This window comes from Urocitellus parryii, chromosome 6, assembly GCF_045843805.1.
Source record: "Urocitellus parryii isolate mUroPar1 chromosome 6, mUroPar1.hap1, whole genome shotgun sequence".
In the NCBI taxonomy this organism is placed as follows: domain Eukaryota; kingdom Metazoa; phylum Chordata; class Mammalia; order Rodentia; family Sciuridae; genus Urocitellus; species Urocitellus parryii.
In genome coordinates this window covers 26,063,581-26,084,088 of record NC_135536.1, presented here as the reverse complement: position 1 = coordinate 26,084,088, position 20,508 = coordinate 26,063,581, and the positions used below count along the sequence as shown (strand labels likewise).

The 20,508-nt window shown below is 37.1% G+C and overlaps 1 protein-coding gene and 1 pseudogene across 1 annotated transcript in view; one reads left to right on the top strand and one right to left on the bottom strand.

The window, feature by feature from the left end:
* Sptlc2 (serine palmitoyltransferase long chain base subunit 2) overlaps nt 1-20,508 on the bottom strand; it is a 108,088-nt gene that overhangs the window by 36,655 nt on the left and 50,925 nt on the right. The window contains exons 5-9 of the mRNA XM_077799993.1: nt 14,216-14,340; nt 7,686-7,779; nt 4,303-4,408; nt 3,379-3,598; nt 444-570 (exon numbers count right to left, since the gene is read on the bottom strand). Of these exons, the coding sequence (XP_077656119.1) occupies nt 444-570; nt 3,379-3,598; nt 4,303-4,408; nt 7,686-7,779; nt 14,216-14,340 (672 nt within the window). The remainder of the gene's footprint in view (nt 1-443; nt 571-3,378; nt 3,599-4,302; nt 4,409-7,685; nt 7,780-14,215; nt 14,341-20,508) is intronic.
* LOC113192223 (PDZ domain-containing protein 11-like) lies at nt 15,458-15,884 on the top strand (annotated as a pseudogene).

Here is a 20,508-nt window from a genome sequence, read left to right as displayed (position 1 = left end):
TAGATTCATTATTACCTTCATTATCTATTTCATGTTAAATTAGAGACTCTCAAGGGTTCTTATACATGGAAAGAGCAGTTCTTGCATAAACTATTAATGAAACATTACTACATGGTAAATTTTATCTTTAGTAAAATTATTCAATTTAAGGAAGACCCTGAAGGCATGCTACTCATAAGTTAAGAGGGCATGCAGGGCAGTGAGAGGAAAGCCTTGCCACCTGTAACAGAAAATTCCATGGGAAGGGAGCCATAGTTCTCAGCGCCTGTGTATCTAACACACTGAAAAGTGCCCATGGAAACCAAGGCCTCACAAGCCTGCCAACTCTGCCCCTCAGGAAACCTTACTCCTTATTTTTAGGAAAAAATCTTAACAAAAAAGAGCACATTTGGCTGCTAAATATTCACTAAGTGTAGGAAATGTTTCAAGAAAAAAAGACTTACCAAGGCTAGTGCCATCCTGCCCCATGATGCACTTCATTGAGGTGATGATCTGCTCCACCACAGGGGGTGACAGAGATGTGGCATACACTGCACTGTGAGAATGTGTGCGCAAATAGTCAATCAGCTCCTGGGGAGTTCAAAGAGGCAGATAATTAGAGGCAATTCTTTAATTTACTGGCAATGTCAGTCACTACCTTCCTTCCAGGTGCCAGTGGACACCTCCCTTGAATGGCCTGGCAGAGACACTAACCTGAGATGTGAGGTCAACCGACAGGGTCAAAGTGTACTGTCAGCAACAACTGGGTTAGAATCTCTATAAAGGTTTTTATCTTTTTTTAAAACCAATTTCAAAGTATCTTTTCTCTATTTAATGTTACCAACAAACAAGGAGGCGTTCTGGATTTCCCTTTTACATACAATAATTTACTTCTAAGCATTACAGAAAATTTCACTTTCATCTCACCTTACACTTGCAAGGCTCATCCTTATACCCTTAAAGTAACAGTACTCAGTCTTGGGGTTCAGCTTGGTGGTAGAGCAAATGCCTGGCATATGTGAGATTCTGGGTCAGTCCCCAGCAATAAATAAACAAATAAATAAATAAATAGTCTCTAATATTGATTTTAAGGGCATCAGAATATCCTCCAGGGGCTGGGGATGTGGCTCAAGCGGTAGCGTGCTCGTCTGGCATGCATGCGGCCCGGGTTTGATCCTCAGCACCACATACAAAGATGTTGTGTGCACCAAAAACTAAAAAATAAATATTAAAAAAATTCTCTCTCTCTCTTTAAAAAAAAAAGAATATCCTCCAGTTATATGGAGATTTATAAAATTATACAAATGTGGCAGAAATAAGTCTTTCATTAGAACACCAATGCTACCTCACTGCATAAAGTAAAGCCCTGCTACAAGGATTTCTAAAACAACTAATTATATACCCCTGTTCTCTGGTACTTTTTAACTTCACTTAAATCTTTAAATAAATAAAATGTGGGGCTGAGGCTATGGCTCAGTGGTAGAGTGCTCACCTGGCACTAGTAAGGCACTGGGTTTGATCCTCAACACCACATAAAAATAATGTGGTGCTAAATATATATGTAAAAAAATACAAAATAAATAAATGTGCACACAAGTGTTATTACCAAAACCAAGTAAATAAACAAAAATATGATAACATGTGCTAATACTTCTAAAATAGTAAAAAACATGCCCCCAAACCCAGAAGCACAAATGTTATACTTAAATGATCTCCCAGAATATTACTTTTCTATCCTCTGGTATACAGGAATAAACCTTACCAAAAAGCAGTTAACTCTCCAAAATAAGCCTAGTTCCATTAACAAAAAGGGTAACATTTGAGAATAAAATCCACCAAGCCTGATTAAAACCTACTGAAAATGTGTTTTCCTTAAAAGGCAACCAATTATTTAAAGAATGACTATTCTTTAAGACACCCAACACCAGGAATTTAGAATATTTTTGAGTACCTACTATGTGCTATATATGAATATCTGACATATACCATTTTTCTAATGTTATAGTGATTTTTACAAATACTTTTATGAAAATATAAACCACATGCTATTATATTCACCTTTTAATTTTTTGGTACCAGGGATTGATGAGCCCAGAGGTGCTTAACCATGGAGCCACACCTCCAACCATTTTTATTTTGAGATAGGGTCTCATTAAGTTGCTTAGGGCCTTGCTAAGTTGTTGAAGCTAACTTTGAACTTATGATCCTGCTGCCTCAGCCTCCTGAGCCACTGGGATTAAAGGCATGCACCACTGAGCCTGGCTCATATTCACCTTTTGAAAGTGTACAATTCAGTGGCTTTTAGCATATTTGGAATTGTGCAACTTTCACCAGCATCTAATTTTAAAACATTTACATCACCCTAAAAGAGAAACCCATTAAAGGTCCCTTCTACTTCTCCCTCTCCTCAGCCCTGGCAACTTCTAATCTACTTTCTGTTTCTACACCTATTCTTAATAGAAAACTTCAAGAAAAATCATCATACAATATGTGATCCTTGGCGACTGACTTTTCACCTAACAGGATGTTGTCAAAGTGCATCCCTGTTGTATGAGGCACATATCATTTTAAACTCTTATTACAATATTTCAAGAGCTAGGCATATCTATCTTTATTTTGCTGACAAAGAAACTGAAAAGTTAAATGCTTTCCTGAAGGTCTCACAAAGCAAGCAGAGGCAAATCCAGGCCTGTTTCTTTAGTTCACCATTGCCACCATGCCGCATTGATTTTTTTTTTGAGAGAGAGAGAGAGAATTTTTTTTTAATATTTATTTTTTAGTTTTCGGTGGACACAACATCTTTATTTTATTTTTATGTGATACTGAGGATCTAACCCAGTGCCCTGCTCATGCCAGGCGAACGTGCTATGGCTTGAGCCACATCCCCAGTCCCACACTGGTTTTTAGTTACCTCAAAGTTCACTATATAATTTCAGAATTGAAAGATACAATGTTCTGTAGCACTCTAGAGCTAGCAAATGCTTTTTCTTCCTCTTTCTATGTTCACCCATGATACATTTGAGTCCAAGGGCCAGAAAACCGAGCTTCTGTTCCCACTGGCTCCCATGACAACCACACTACTTTCGAAACCCAGCAGCAGACTGGCAACAGGAAGCAGCACTGTGTGTCCTCTCACAAAAGAGGGTATTCTATATCTCAAACCAGAATGTAGTTTAGAAAGAAGCTCAAATAAGAAAACAACCAACAATGAACAGAACCAGCCTTTAGCTCAGTGAGGAGACATCAGCATCACTCTCCGGGCAGCTGAAGCGGGAAGCCCACTGGCACTAGGAGCTAAACCACAAACAAACTCAGGATCTCCACACCCCAGTTCAGGACTCATCTGCTAAACACTGCCAAGTTCAGGCATCCTGTTTTCATCTTTAATGGCCCATTCACCTTCTTGCCTCCAATGTATCCTCCAGAAGCACCAAAGCTCTTTGTGAACGTTCCCATCATGACATCCACATCCTCAGGATTCAAGCCAAAGTAGTCTACCACACCTCGACCTTTAGGGCCCAGGGCGCCGATGCTGTGAGCCTCATCCAGATACAAGTATGCCTTGTATTTCTTCTTGAGGGCAATCACTTCAGGAAGGCGAACAATAGACCCCTCCATGCTGGCAAAACAGGATTAAAAAAATATATACATTGAGACTTTTTACCTCTCAAAATTAGAAATTGTTGCTTTACTATTCATGTTGTGAGTTTATTTCTTTTTAAATCATCTAACGACTTCACCTGTGGTTTTAAATCAACAGGGTTAGTTGGTGCCATGGCTTGGCAGAAATCTAGAGGAAAGGAGATTAGATCTTTTAAGACAAGTGCCAGAATACAATAGATCCTAATTCATGACAGAAAGAATTAAGGTCACAGCAGAGTCTTCTAAAGCTTGTACTTATAGGTAACATTAGACTTTTGTATTACATTGCATACACAATTAAAATTACACAAAAGAATAAAAAATTAGGAGATCAAAGAATAAGGACTAGCAACATTAATCGAAGACAAATATTTCTTAAAATTAAGTGGTATGTAATTTGGTTTGACATATTAGAATCCATATTCTTGCCCATATGTGTGAGTTCCCTACGCCAAGAGAAAAATACAGGACCCAAAGAGAATGGGCATTAGGAGACTGTGTAGTGTACACACAAAAAGCCTTCTATTCCAGTGCTGACTTTGCTTCCAGGGTTTTCAACAAGTCTTAATACTGTTTCTTTAGTTTCCAGAGGGTGCAATGTAGCATTCCCTCCTTCAGCTTAATAATTCTAGAACTTCATGGACCCAAGTCACAAAGATCAGGACAGTGAAGTAGGATTACCTATATATTCCTTCCACAAGAATTAGAATTTTCTTCCAGGGCCTTCGTGTCCGAGGCTGACCATAAACAATGGCATCTTTTAATAGCTTCTCTAGGCTTTGCATATCTACAAGCACATGAAAAAGAATTGAGTCATAGACAATCTTCCTTTATCCTAACTTTCTTCCAAAAATTCAAATACATATTTCTTACTCATTCGGGAAGTGTGTCTTGAATAGCAAAGGACATGAACAAAAATAGAGTCAAGCAAAATGAGACTAGGGCAAAATGGTGAACTATTACCACCTTTAACTGAAACCTAAATGTGACAAATATTCAAAACCATCAACATGATTAAATAACTGTGGTTACTGTCTGCTTCGGTTGCTTACCATGCTTTCTGAAATGATCAATGCTTCATCTTAAATACTTTGCCTTCAAGTTAGCTTTTCTGTATTTGTAGAATCAAAGTATATCTCTAATCCTAGTGAGTCATTCATAAAGAAGAGCATAAAGAAGACTGAGCAAGAGTGTGAACAAAGGGCTGGGAATGTAGCTCAGTGACAGTGCTTGCCTAATGTGCAGCAGTACCAAATAAAAAGTGTGTGAACAAATCATCACAAATATGTATACCTTTACTTCAAAGTGTAGTCTCTACTTCCTTCCACCTGGGATGTACTCAATAAGTGCTTGTTAAATAGCCTTAATAGCCTAATCTTGGTACTGGGTTTAAAATACACCAATCTGGGTGCTTGTGTCTATGTTTTAAGCAAGTTTGGCAAGCAGTTGAGACTGTTCCCTATTCAACTTCCTCAGCCATTCACACATAACCAAGTTCTGTGGCTCTGCTAGTGCTTAAGGTGGTTAATCGGCCTAGGACACGACCTGGTATTACCATTAATGAGGATCATATGGTAAAGTTCCTATTAAAGACAAATGCTATGAAGACTGTTGCCACCATTATGACCTCCATATTTAAAATATTTGCTCTGAAATGAATCTTAAAAAATTCCCCCAGGGGCTGGGGTTGTGGCTCAGTAGTAGCGCACTTGCCTAGTATGCGTGAGGCACTGGGTTTGATTCTCAGCACCACATACAAATAAATAAAATAAAGGGGCTGGGGATGTGGTCAAGCGGTAGCGCGATCGCCTGGCGTGCGTGCGGCCCGGGTTCGATCCTCAGCACCACATACAAACAAAGATGTTGGGTCTGCCGAAAACTGAAAAATAAATATTAAAAAATTCTTTCTCTCTCTCTCTCTCTCTCAAAAAAAAAAAAAAAATTAAAACAACAACTAAAAAATATTTTTTAAAAAATTCCCCCAAATCTAATCCCCAATTCTGGGGGATATTTAATAGTAGCAGGAGACACCTCACCATAAAATATGAATTTGCATTTTTTATTGCTCATCACTGGAGAAGGGGTTTACAAAATCACATGTTTGCTCTTTTCATAAAAGAACTGTGATAAGGAGAAATAAAGCAATAAAAACACAAAACACAAACACAAATATGATAACCAGAGGCTGAGACTGTGCTTAAACTTTCAGCTATTTGCAATAAAGCAGTTTGCACCCTCCTAAGAGAAGACAGAAGATGCTCTATACAGGAGTATATTTGCCCTAATTTTTAAAAACATATTTTTAGTTGTCAATGGACCTTTATTTTATTTATATGCAGTGCTTAGAATCCAACCCAGCACCTCACACATGCTAGACAAGTGCTCTACCACTATGTCTCAACCCCAGCCCAATCTGTCCTAATTTGAAGTCTATAGTTCTGCAGATAGCAATGTGGGGCAATCAGCCAGAGACAAGTGTATACTTGTTATTTGAGTTTCTTATGTTTATAGACAGAAAGGAAGAGGAAAATAAATATTGATTCTAAGTTTTAGACAAGAAGAAATATCTATAACAGAATGCTTGATCATATTATCTATTTGGGAAAAAACATTTAATCTCTTTCCCCTATTTCCTCAAATTTTACTATATATTTCCTAAAATTTCACGGAAATTTAGGTTGAAATATATAGTAAAACTTACAGAAAAGTATAACTTTATGATTGAAATGAGGAAGACATTACGTAAAATCCAACAGTCCCAACAAGCATGACAAAATAATATTGTGTCTGCATAGCAAGACACACAAAAAAAGAGTCAAAAATAAATTAAAAAATGGTGCAACTTTATATATAAAGGGCTCTTACAATCAGAGGAAAAGATAAACAGTTTGAAAATGGCCAATTTATAAAGTAACACCAGTAAACAAGTATCTAAAATAACTATATAAAAAGTTGCTTTACACTTAATAATCGAAGAAATAAAAATCAAAGTATTATTTATTTACTAATTAGATTCAAAAAGATTTAAAATGATTCATAATAACCTATGTTGTCCAATGATTAGAAAGAGTTATTTGTATAATGCTTAAAAGCAATTTGGAAAAGGATTAAAAATTTACACCCTCTTACTCAAGCATTCTGAGACTGCCAGGCACTAATCAGATGATTGTATAAAAATGGGAGTGAAGTGCAGTTACCAATAGAAAAGTTTAGAAACAATTTGAGGTTCATACTGAGGGGCGGATTCACTTATGACAAAATCAGAAATAATTGCCAAACTGGCATTAAAGGAGAAGGTAGTCATAGCTACTAACAATCTATGTTCACATTGTTAAAAAAAGGAAATTGCAGGTTACACCTTAGGTTTCATTTGATAAAACAAAATACATTTTAGGCAAGAAAAACAGAAGAAAGTTATTAAGACCCATAATCCTTTTCTCCAGAGGTAAAGAACATTTTGGAATATTATATTCTAGACTTTGATCTGTACATTTTGGCAAAAGATATTAAACATACGATGCAGTAATTTTTTTCTCACTGTGTGTATTTTAACTATGAAAATTGTGTTGCATTGTGTATTATTTAATAGTACACAAATATTTCCACTTGGAGAGCAGGTTTTTGCTTTCTGGCACTTTTCTCTGAGGTCCTACAGTATCTGTACATATCCAGATCTCTGTACTTGCCTAATGTAATGTAGATGCTGGTTTAACTGTTAAATCTTTATTAACCAGAGATCCTACAGATCAGGAATCCTGATTTATTATCTCAATACCCTTCAGGCATCTATTATGTATACTTTAACAAGAAATTTGCAAACAAGAAAATGGAATGGAAAACCTGAAAGTCAATTAAAAGGAGACTATCATATTTTGCATATAAGATCTGTGTTTTTACTCCAATGAGGAAGTGCACAACTTTTAAAAAACAGGAGAACATTTTAAATTTTCTATTTAGCTTCATTTATGTTTTCTATTATTAATAGAACCCTAATGTTACTATTACCATTGATACAAAGAACATTAAACCCTAAAGCATATAGTGAATTCTATGACAAAACTCACTGTTGTGCTTGAAGATTCGAATGGTTGCCCCCGACAGTCTGGCTCCTAGAACCAGCGATGCATGGTTTAGCTCATCACTCAGAATTAAGCAACCCTGCAAAACCACAAGCATAGGAAGGTAAGATGATGGAGGGGAAAGTGTTAATTATGCAACTTACAAAAGGCTAGAGTCACTAATAATTAAACCCTATTAAGGAAACCCTACACAACAGCAAAGTGATCGATTTTTTAAAAAGTGTATTTGTTTTTGCAGAGATACCTTAGAAATCGATGCAAAATCATAGCCTATTTAATACCTTCATTCTGTGATGGACCTAAACATTCAGATATACAGCAAGAGGTTCTTATTCATATCTAAAATCATAAGATTTTAGCATATGAATAAGACCATCTTTAAAAGATTTGGTTTTCTCTGATTTGAGAATATTCTCTCTCTCTCTCCCTCTCTGTACCAGGGATTGAGATCAGGGCACTCAACTACTGAGCCACATCCCCAGTTCTATTTTGTATTTTATTTAGAAACAGGGTCTTACTGAGTTGCTTAGCACCTTGCTTTTTGCTGAGGCTGATTTTGCACTCACAATCCTCCTGTCTCAGCCTCCTGAGCAGCTGGGATTACAGGCATGCGCCACTGATTTGAGAATATTTCAACTGAATTTTGATATGCTGTACTGTTTACTTGTAGGAAATGGCATCTCAGAGTTAAGCCTGTAGAAACGGGGCACTGTTTCTCTCTACTAACCATATCATTCTGAATTCAGGAAGGATCTCACTTATAAACCCCATATCCCATGCTGTGTAAAATCTCTGGAAAAACTTTACTTTCACATGTAAATATGGTTCATGCTACAGCAACAGGAAAAGATTGATGCTCTTGGTTTTTTATTTCTTCCCTAATTCATACTAGGCCATCTCTCCTGGAGTCCTTCCACTATAAGGGCACATGGTGTTCTTAATGCACAGGTTTTTTTCTCTGTCAAAAAACAGCTTCAAAATATCCGATTAGATCTCATTTTCTCTGAATCACCTCTTAAAAAAACCCCTTTTCCTGCAGATGGCAGAATCACAGCCTTTGGGACAGGAATACCCTGTATTTCTCCTTTGCTAGAAAAGCAATAAGCCTTTTTTATCTAAAAAAAAAAATCAGATTAGATAAAATAATATAAGGTACAGAAAGTATACAATATGCTCCAGTAAGAATAAAAGGAAGAAGATGGATTAGCATATGCCTATTTATTACAGGATATTCTTGGACAGATATTTAGGAAAATTGTAATAGCAGGTATCTGAATTTTTTACTGTGTGCTAGTTTTTTATTACTTAAATAAAAGCTACCTATATCAAAATAAAAAAGGGCTGGGGATGTGGCTCTGTGGCAAAGCACCCCTGGGTTTGATCCCTGGTACTAAATAAAAGGCAGGTTTAGAGGTATGGGTACAAACTCCTGATTTTAAAAATTCACATTTATTATATACATATGTGTACATACACACAGCTGTGTTTGTATGCATGAGTTAGTATACATATATGCATGTTCTATCTGTATCCACTAAGGCATGTGAAGCAGTAAAATCCCATAGCAATAAACACACCTGGTTCCCAGACCCTGACTTCTAAATACAATTCTCTGGTTGATCCGAAAGCTAGGATAAGGAACAAAGCTGAGCCTGGAACTTTTTTTTTTTTTTTGTACTGGAGATTGAACCTAGGGGTTCTCAACCACTGAGCCATACCCCCATACCTCCCCTTAAAATTTTTTTTTTTTAGTTATAGATGGACATAATACCTTTATTTTATTTGTTTATTTTTATGTGGTGCCAGGGATCTATTATGTATACTTTAACAAGAAATTTGCAAACAAGAAAATGGAATGGAAAACCTGAAAGTCAATCAAAAGGAGACTATCATATTTTGCATATAAGATCTGTGTTTTTACTCCAATGAGGAAGTGCACAACTTTTAAAAAACAGGAGAACATTTTAAATTTTCTATTTAGCTTCATTTATGTTTTCTATTATTAATAGAAGTAATGTTACTAATTTTTTTTTGTACTGGAGAATCCAGTGTCTCACGCATGCTAGGCAAGTGCTCTACCACTGAGCCACAACCCCGGCCCACCCCCAGCCCTTTTTATATTTTATTGAGAGACAGGGCCTTGCTAAGTTGCTGAAGCTGGCTTTGAACTCTTGATCCTCCTACCTCAGGAGGATCCAAGCTGCTGGGATTACAGGTGTGCACCCCTGCATCTGGCTAAGCCTGGATCATCTTAATATGCCAGAAAGCAAGAAAGTACTTTTAAAAAATGAAAAAGTTGTTGCATATTCTAAAGACACAAGAGCCTTCCTGAATGAGTTCCCAATGCCCCAAACTAAAATAATTCAGGTAACAAAAAGAAGCAATAATATTGGATTATTACCCAAATAATGAAAAAGTCACAAATATGTAGTGATATAAATACATAGGGGACAATTCTTCCTTACACACAATTCAAATGAGTATTGAAGGAGAAAAGTAGAAAAATTTTTTTAAAGATTTTTTAAAAATATTTATTTATTTTTTAGTTATCGGTGGACACAACATCTTTGTTTGTATGTGTTGCCGAGGATCGAACCCAGGCGGCACGCATGCCAGGTGAGCGCGCTACCGCTTGAGCCACATCCCCAGCCCCGAAAAGTAGAAAATTTAATGTAAGAACATCAAAGTAATAACTGCTGTAGTTGAGATCCACAGATGAATACTAAAATTAGTAGGTGAAAGGCGAATTGCCCAATAGCATACACCAATACCGTGCACCCTACAGGGCACATGGTGTTCTTAATACACTGCTTCAGTCGATCATGAGACAGAGCAGACACACCCAAACTGAGACAGCCTACAAGGAAAGACAGGACTGTCACAGATTGGAAAGGACTGAGGAGCTACAATAACTGAATGTAGTTAGTTATGTACATACTTTTATTTTCTTCTCTCTCCAGCTAATTTCTTTTTCTGGAAAAATATGCAGTATCATTATGGCCTTTTTGTTTATAATCTATTTTTAGATAACATTGTTTACCATCTGTATGATTCAATCTGTTTTTCCCCCTCCTAATCTACTAGGAGTCCTAGTAGATTATATCCTACTATTATATCCTTGGTTTAAAAAAATGAAATAAATATTAAATATCAGCAGTTGACATCTAAGTGCATAATATATTTCAGGCAACATTTTCAGAGATTTAGATACATTAATACTTTTAATTGCCACAACAATCATTATGAGGAAGGTACTATTATCATCTTCACTTTACATAGAGGACACTGAGTCAGGATAACTCTCTTGCTCAAGGTCATCAAAATGCACATTCGATAAAAAGCTCCTGCATCCAGAACGTTGTGTTTATCAACAAACTGCCCTCCCTGCATCGAAGATGAACAATCAACCATCTCACAGAGAAATTCAGTACCAGATTCAAAGAATTAGGAGAAGTAGACAGTTGCTGCCCTTAACAGGTTAAAGGATATTTAGTAACATTTCAACAACAATGTTTGAGATTCAGAAGACAAACCTTTAAGGTAGTACATTCCCATGTAAATAGAGAAGAAATCTAACTTTAGATAGGAATTTGCTAGAGTTTGTGTTCATACAGGGAGAAAATGAAGTTATCTAATGTTCTAAGTATAAAAATTCTAATTCCTAAATAAAGGACAGTAATGCCTTATAATCAATGTGACGTCAAAGAACCACACACTGTGTTTTTGAGGGAATCTGTATGTTTAATCCAAGTTGTTAGATTCACTAGCATAAAGTTGCTCTAATATTCCCCCATTACCCTTGACTTCTGGAGGCAGTGAGCGATGCCCTCACTTGCTCCTGCTATTGGTCTTTTGTGTCTTCTCATCCTGATCAGTTGGCCATACATTTACCAATTTTATTCACTTTCTCAAGAGGCAGTTTTGGTTTCACTGATTTCCTAGTAACTGATTTTTGCATTTATCTTTATTGCATACTTCCTTCTGCTTAGTTTGGGTTTCATTTGCTCTTTTCTAGTTTCTTAAGATAGAAAGTTTTCTAGCTGGGTACAGTGGCGCACACCTGTAATCCCAGTGGCTCAGGAGGCTGGGGCAGGATGATTGCAGGTTCAAAGCTGGCCTCAGCAACTTAGTGAGACCCCAAGCAACCTAGTGAGACCCTGTCTCAAAAAAATAAATAAATAAATAAATAAAATAAAAAGGACTGGGGATGTGTTTCAGTGGTTAAGCACCCTGGGTTCTATCCCCAGTATAAAACATAAAACAAAAAACAAACAAAAAACAACTCACAAATGAACAAAAACATTTTCTTTTGACACTCTACATTCCCATCTAAGCACTGCTTTACCTTTATCCAACAAATTATGATATTAATTTCCATTTAATTGAAAATGTTTTCTAGCTTCCCTTATTTTTTATTCTTTGGCTCATGGATAATCCAGAAATGTGTGGTTTAAGTTTCAAATATTTAAGGATGTTCCAGATATCTTTGTGTTACTGATTCCTAATTTCACCGTGGTCAGAGAACAAAAACTTGTTTAATGGTCTGAAGTATGGTCTTGTTTATTTTATTTATTTATTTATTTATTTATTTATTTATTGGAGACAGGGTCTCACTAGGTTACTTAGGGTCTCACTCTCAGTAAATGTTTTGCTGTTGTTGGGTGAAGTGTCTGAGTAGTGTCAATCAGGTCGGCTGGTTGAAAGTATTTTCTAAGTGTTCTATATCCATATGGATTTTATGTTTAGTTCTACTGATTGATAGAGGGGTGTGGATATCTAATTAGAATTCTACACCTGTATACTTCTCCTTTAAGCTTCATCAATTTTTGTTTTGTGTACTTCAAAGCTCTGTTATTAGGTACCTATATATCTTGAAGAATTAATTCTTATCATATACAGTAATCCTCTTTATCTTCAGAAATATTACCTGTTTGAAAATCTTTGTTTATGTAATGTGGTCACTTCACATTTCTTTTGATTATTGTTTGCAAGATATATCTTTTTTCATTCATTCTTTCTTTCTTTTTTTTTTTGGTGGTGCTGGGGATGGAACCCAGGGCCTTGCACATGGTAAACAAGTACTCTTAACACTGAGCTACTTCCCCAACCATTCTTTGACCTTGATGTCTTTATATTTAAAATAGACTCTCATTTTATATTAGAAAGCCTACTTAATTTTACCTAATATAATAATGTTTTCTACTTGAAGGTATAAATTATTTACATCTACTATAATGTCAATAGTAAACTCTCCTGTTACTTGGTTTCTATTTGTCCCATTTGTACCTTACAGAACCACACAACTGTATAACTGAATTAGAGTTAGAATAATCCATTTATGAAGGAAAGTTTAAGGACCAGAAATGTTATTTGACATGTTCACAGTCACACAGCTAAGTATGACCATACAATGAACCAATAAACAAGCAAAACCTCCTGTCTGAGTTAACCCACTACTTTTTTAATGCACAAGTCCTAGACATCAATGTTAAAATGATGTCAAGGGTCCTTCAAGCTGACTGCCAATCTGCTAAAACACAATATACAAAGTATGTTATCCTTTCTATCTTCTAACTATCTATTCACAAGCTCTATCTACAGGATGGATGGAAAAATACATAAATGTTTACATATATATTTATATATAACTTGTCTATATGTTAGGATGACATATATTTTCATATTTTTCAATTTAGGATAATCCATCTATTAAATAACTTTCTGAACTAAACTTTCATAATTTTAGTCTTTCAGAAGTTTTTATTTATTAGACTCCCTTCAAAACTGTATGTTAAAAAGAGGAAGGCAAGGGCTGGGGATATAGCTCAGTTGGTAGAATGCTAGCATGCACAAGGCCCTTACTTCAATCCCCGTCACCACAAAAAAACAAACAAAAAAGAGGAAGATAAACTTGTATGTGATTTTTATATTGGTACTCAAACCCTTAGGAACTGAATGGCATTGCAGAGAGAAAAGATAGAAGGAATCCTGTGTGTTATACATCACTGCTTTTCAATGCTTCCTTAGCCACGTTAGATCAAACAACTGTGATTTCTCAAATGTCAACTACACATTTTTTTTTTAAAGATGGAGAATAAAATGTGCACACCAGTAATCTCAGCGGCTCAGGAGGCTGAGGCAGGAGGATTGCAAGTTCAAAAGCCAGCCTCAGCAACAGTAAGGCACTAAGCAACTCAGTGAGACCATGTCTCTAAATAAAATATAAAATAGGGCTGGGGATGTGGCTCAGTGATCCAGTGCCCTCTAGTTCAACCACCAATACAAAAAAAAAAAAAAAGAAGAAGGTAAGTTTCATCTAACAGAAAAGTAAAGGACCATGGGTTCTACAAGAAAGGTTCAACTGATATAAGACTCCATGATTGTCTGTGATAGAAATATGTTTGGAACAATGATGTGTAGTGTCAAGTTATGGTCACTTTGGCTTGCTTTGAATACTTCTGAAAACCAAAGAAGATATGTATGAGAGAATTTTTATAAATGACAAAGTGTCTTACTTTGCTAACAAGAGCAGGAATATTCATTGAATTTGTTGCAAATCCCATGCCATATGTCATAGCAGCTTCTACTCCCAAAAACCTTGCTACAAGCTTCTCTAGTTCTTCATGCTTGTCCAGGTTTCCTGTGTGAAGAAGTTAACAAAGTCAATATCTTAAAATCCTGAATTTAAGAATCACTCACCACTTTTCAAACAGAAACCAATCTATATGTTGTGACCTTTTCTATGGTCTATAAAGGAGTCAGTATTATGAAGAGTAATGGCTTATCAGGAACACAATAGATAAAATACATTTAGATTCAGCATCTCTGGTGAGAGAATTGGCAAAAACAATTTTATGTTTCTACACACCAGCTCCAGCTCTAGGCCTTAAGAGGCATAGCAAGATTTGTTTCTGAGGGGCTGAGGTTGTGGTTCAGTGGTAGAGCGCTCACCTAACACGTGTGAGACACTGGTTCGATCCTTAGCACCACATAAAAGTAGATTTAAAATAAAGGTGTTGTGTTCATCTACAACTAAAAAAACATTTTTTAAAAAAATATTTGTTTTTTTTTTTCCCCATCTGCCATCCAAAACAGTGTAGCTGGTCTGTTGTAGAGATAAAACGTGTGGAAAGAGGGAGGTCTCTGAAGAATAAGAAACCATGGAAGTAGAGAGAAGGGGAAGGAGGAGAAGGAAAGCAGAGGGAAGCTGGGGAAACTAGCTTTTAGCATTTCTACCACCTAGGTGAGGTACCAGGCACGTTAAGTTAAGCCACCCTCTGTCCTCAGTTGTAATGGCCTACTCAATAGCATTGAACCCTTTCCAAATTGCAGGATGACAAGCATATAAATTTCTACTGTTATTTTAAACCACTAAGCTTTGGGTTGGTTTGTTGTGGAGCAACAGATAGGTTAAAAAGTTCCTTCTCTTTCTTTGATCTGACTAGTAAACTTGTATGTGATTTTTACATTGGTACTCAAACCCTTAGGAACTGAATGGCATCGCAGAGAAAAAAAGATATGGAGAAAGAATCCTGTGTGTTATACATCACTGCTGTACAATGCTTCCTTAGCCACATTAGATCAAACAGACTATGATTTCTCGAATGTCAACTACACATTTTTGTTTTAAAGATGGAGAATAAAATGTTTTACTCATTCTGGTTCTGGGTTTTATTAGCCCTGAGCTGAGCCTTGGGTAATTGAGGGCTTCCTGCTAGTGAGGTGGTTTGGCATTTAAGCAGTGGGTCTTGCCTGAGATGGACAGCTAAATTCCTTGACAACTATCCAGTGGTTTTCCTGCCTGCCTGTGAAAATCCCCCAGCATGGATTCCTCCTCATGAGAGAGTACACCACCCAGACTACGACAATGAATTAACCCAGTTTCTCCCCCAAATTGTCACACTGAAAAAGCCTCCTGGAGCTCAGTTGGGATTGTTAAATCCCCAGAGGAGGAAAGGCCTCCCAGCTAGGCATCTTCATCTCCAAGGTGATTCCTGACTCAGATGCACATCGAGCAGGACTTCAAGAAGGAGACCAAGTTCTAGCTGTGAATGGGGTGGATTTCCAAGATATTGAGCACAGCAAGGCTATTAAAAGATCCTGAAGACCACCTGAGAAACCAGAAAGTGTGCACACTTCTTTCCTTACAATTATCATCGTCAAAAAGAGAGAACTGTGCACTGAAGAGTTGCAGCCCATGGCCCTCCATGTGGAAACTGCCAGGCCAACCCAGCTGTCATCCAAACTGTACTGACTCTAAGTTCCCTAGTTTTCTAGGCAAGCTTCATTCCCTGAAAGGAAAGGGATGAAAATATCAAGGTATAACCTAGCCTGTGGGGAACCCAGCTAGAAATGGCAGCTGACATTTACTAGTTACCATGAGCTCGGCACATATACATCTTATCATTTTTATTATAGAAATTGGTCAGAAAATATTGGGAACCTTCCACCTGGTTGTCTAGCCACTTCATCCTACCCTTATACTATCCTAAGTTTACACACATTGGGGACGCCAATGAGACACTTTTGTCCCTTCCTCCTCCTATCATCTCTCCCAAAATGGAAAATACAATACTGAATAAATGTCATTGTGACTTTTGGGGAAAAAATGTTTTATTTTCATTTCCCTATTGAAAAGCATCACAATACAAATGGAAGAGCAAGAAACAAAAACATAAAATTCTAATTTTCATTCATTACTAAATATCTGCAATCTTCAACACAATTAATGAAAATGGAAAATATACAGAAGGATGGTGTTATAGCTGAACTCTGTTCACTAAAAAGATATTTTGAGAAGCTGGGGTATTGCTCAGTGGCACAGTAAGTGCTTCTTAGTATGTGTTAGGCCCTGTATTCAATCCTCAGGACCAAAACAAAATAATAATAAACCGGATATCTTGAAGTTCTAACTCCTGAACCTCAAAATCTGATCTTTGGAAAGAGGGTCTTCACAGGGGTAACCAAGATAAAACAAGGTTATTGGGGTGGTGCTAAAATCTTCTCTTTTTTTTTCAGTTTTAGATGGACACAATATTTTTATTTTTATTTGTAAGTGGTGCCAAGAATCGAACCCAGTGCCTCACGCACGCTAGGTGAGTGCGCTACACTTAAGCCACATCCCCAGCCCATAATATCTTTATAAGAAAGGAAAATTTGGACATGGAGACAGATGTACATAGAGGAGGCGTGACAGAAGACAATGCTTGATACCCAGGAAGACAGCTGTGTGGCCCCAAGACAGGAATGCCAAAGATGTTGGCAAATACAGAAGCAAGAAAGAGAGTCTCCAGGGCTCTCAGAGAGAGCATGACCCTTCTGGCATCTTGACCCCAAACTTCTACCCTCCAAAATGATAAAACTATAAACTGTCTTAAGTTATCCAGTTTCTCACACTTTGTTACGGCAGCCCTAGAAAACCAACGCAGACGGGAAATGACTTAGAGTGACAGGTCCATATCTACGCCCTTACGAGTGAACATGGTTCAGTGAGAACCAAGCAAATTCATTGTATGGAACCCAGTGGAGGCTCAAAAGTTAGAGACAACAGGAATAAGAGAAGGCAAGGGTTAAGGAAAGGCGACAAGTGACTGTTTGAAAGATGATATTTAAAAACAGAAATTTTCACTGCTGATGGAATTGTACAATGTTGCAGCACTTTGGAAAAGAGCAATTCCTCAAAAAGTTAATTGTAGAGTTACCACATGACGGAGCAACTCCACTCCTAAGTATATACCCAAGAGAAATGAATATATAGGTCACATAAAAACTGTACTCCTGTGTGTCTGGCCACACTGTTCACAAGCACTCAAAAGTAGAAACAACCCAAACGTCCACCAGGAGATAAATGAATAAACAATATATACAATACTCACATAATGGATTATTATTTGGTCATAAAATGGAATGAAGTAGTGACGTATGCTATAAAGTATTAATGCATGCTATAACAAAGATAAATATTGTAAAAACATTAAGTGAAAGAAGCCAGACACAAATGACTATGATATTACAGGATTTTATTTATATAAAATGTCCAAAATAGGTGAATCCAAAAAGACAGAAAGTAGATTTTTGGTTGCTAGGAACTTGGTAGAAAGAGGGGAGAATATCCAGTCACTGCTAAAGGGCATGGGGTTTCTTTCAGGGGAAATAAAAAATGTTCTAGAATTAGAGTGTGGTGATGGTTACACAGCTTTTTGAAAAAATAATGAGATACACACTTTATAAGGATGTGAGTTATAGCTTAATAAAGCTGTTAAAAAAGAAACAAAAATAACATAGACGCTGCCTCATTCCTACCCCTATAGAAATAGGCAAGTAATTTTGCCTTTTCTTACCTCCACAAATAAATTATTCTTAACTCAGGGACACCAAATATAAAAGTATGCATATGCTAAAAATGGTGACTAAAGGTAAGGTTATACAGACAGGCTCGTATATTAAATTTCTCAGAAACAAAAGGAAAAATGAAAAACACAGGAGAGGAAGACAATTAGAGGGTAAATACTAGGGGGTTATACATAAATGTTTCTGAAAGTGAGAGTTGAGAAAATGCCAAAGAAGAAGTGGCACAAAACCAAAGGACCTGCTTCTTCAATATTTAAGAACCCAGCAAGAATCAAATCAGCACAATTAGTGGGAAAAAAAAAAAGACTCATACCAAGGCACAAATGGGACTTTTTCCCCACCCTGCCCAAATGGGAATCCTTGATGTACTCAAGGGAAAGAGAAAGTCTTGGATGCTTTCCAGGGTAAGACACAGAAAGAAATGAGGGGGTTGTTGGGGAGGGGGAGTAAGGATAGGAGGAATGAAGGAAGGGAGTAAGAGGAAGGGAAAGGGGGAATAAAAAAAAAAAAAGACCAAACAACAATGACATTCCTCACAGTAGGAGGGGAACCGGAAGGCTGGAGAATGTATATAGGAAGCAGATTTTTCATTACCCATCTTTTGGTACTTCTAGGATTATTAACAATGTTATGTATTGTCTACCCCCCAACACAGGCTTTAAACAATAAAACTTTTCAGATAGAAGGTATGATAGAATGAATGGCATACACAAAACTGGTGACCAGACGGCATTACACTTCTGATCAGCACCCCTCATCCCAGAGTACAATGATGCAACATCCTCACACTCTCAAGGAAAATATGTTCAACCCATAGTGTGGTGGTGGCAGAATTAATACTAAAGCAATACAGTTGATCAAAGACATCTTCTGATATCCAAATATATTTTGACAATTTCAGAAAAATTATCTCCCCTGCACCCCGAGGAAAGCACTGTATAATGAGTTTCACCAGTATGAGGAAGGATGTCAAGAAAGAGGAAGATACAGAATTCACGAAATAAGGAATCCAAGTCAGATGTGAGAGAAAGGGGGAAAAAAGAAGAGGAGGGGGGGGAGGTGGGGGGGGGAGGTGGGGGGGAGGAGGAGGAGGAGGACCAGAATGCAACTATACAATAGTCTTGGAGAGCAACTAGCCCAAACTGAAACAGACAATTACATTAAGGAAGTATCTAATAGAACCTGGCAGACTATATGAAAAAGAATAGGGTTTTTCCAAGTTCTCTAGGCTCTTACTTAGAAGTTGCCTAACAGACTTTAAGGCTCCTCTAGCATTAAATTGGTACAAGATTAGAGGAATAAAAACCTTCATGATATAGCAGCTGCCAGGTATGTTTTAGATCATGCAAAACACTAGCCCACCATTTATTATTTATTGAGTTACTCTAGATACAAGCTTTTAAAAACTTTACCACGTGGGTTTGTTCTTTTTATTTTGTTGATGGTGTTCGGGATTGAACCTGGGACCTCATGTATGCTTGGCAAGTGCTCTACCACTGAGCAATACTCCCAGCCCCCCAAATTTAGGCTTTTGGGTCAAAACCTTTTATACTGCAGGTCAACATATACTTTAAGAATTAAGCCAGGGGCTGGGGTTGTGGCTCAGTGGTACAGTCTTTACCTGGCACGTGTAAGGCACTGGGTTCAATCCTCAGTACCACATAACAAAGAAAGAAGCAGAGAAGAAAAGGAAAGAAAGGAAGGAAGGAAAGAAAAAAGGTGTTGTGTCCATCTACGACTAAAAACTACTTAAAAAAAAAAAAAAAAGAATTAAGCCAGGGTTTGGGGTTGTGGCTCAGCGGTAGTGCACTCACCTAGCACGTGTGAGACACTGGGTTCGATCCTCAGCACCACATAAAAATAAAAAAAATAAATGTATTGTGTCCAACTACAACTAAAAAGATAAATATTTAAAAAAGAATTAAGTCAAAGTTTATTTTTAATCATTAAAAACAAATCAAATAAGCTGGGCACAGTGGCACTGTAATCCCTGCAATCCAGGAGGCTAAGCAATATAGCGAAACTCTTAGCAACTTCATGAGACTCTGTCTCAAAATAAAAAATAAAAAGGAGTGGGGATGCAGATCAGTGGTTAAAGAGCCTCTGGGTTCAATCCCCAGTAAGGAAATAGATAGAAAGATAGATAAACCGGGTGTGGTGGCACAGGCCTGTAATTCTAGCTACTAGTAAGGCTTAGGCAGGAGAATTTAAGTTTGAGGTCAGTCTGGGCAACATAGTGAGACCCCATCTCAAAATAAAAAATAAAAAGTATTGGGGTTGTAGCTCAGTGGTAGAAGACCCGAGTTCAATCCTCAGTACTGCAAAATAAATAAATAAATGAATAAATAAACAAATAAGTCACATCACTTTTTCTGCTCAGATACTACAAGAGAATATAAGGACCCTGACAGTAGCTAAGAAAACATACATTAGCCTACTCCTAGGATTTCACACATAC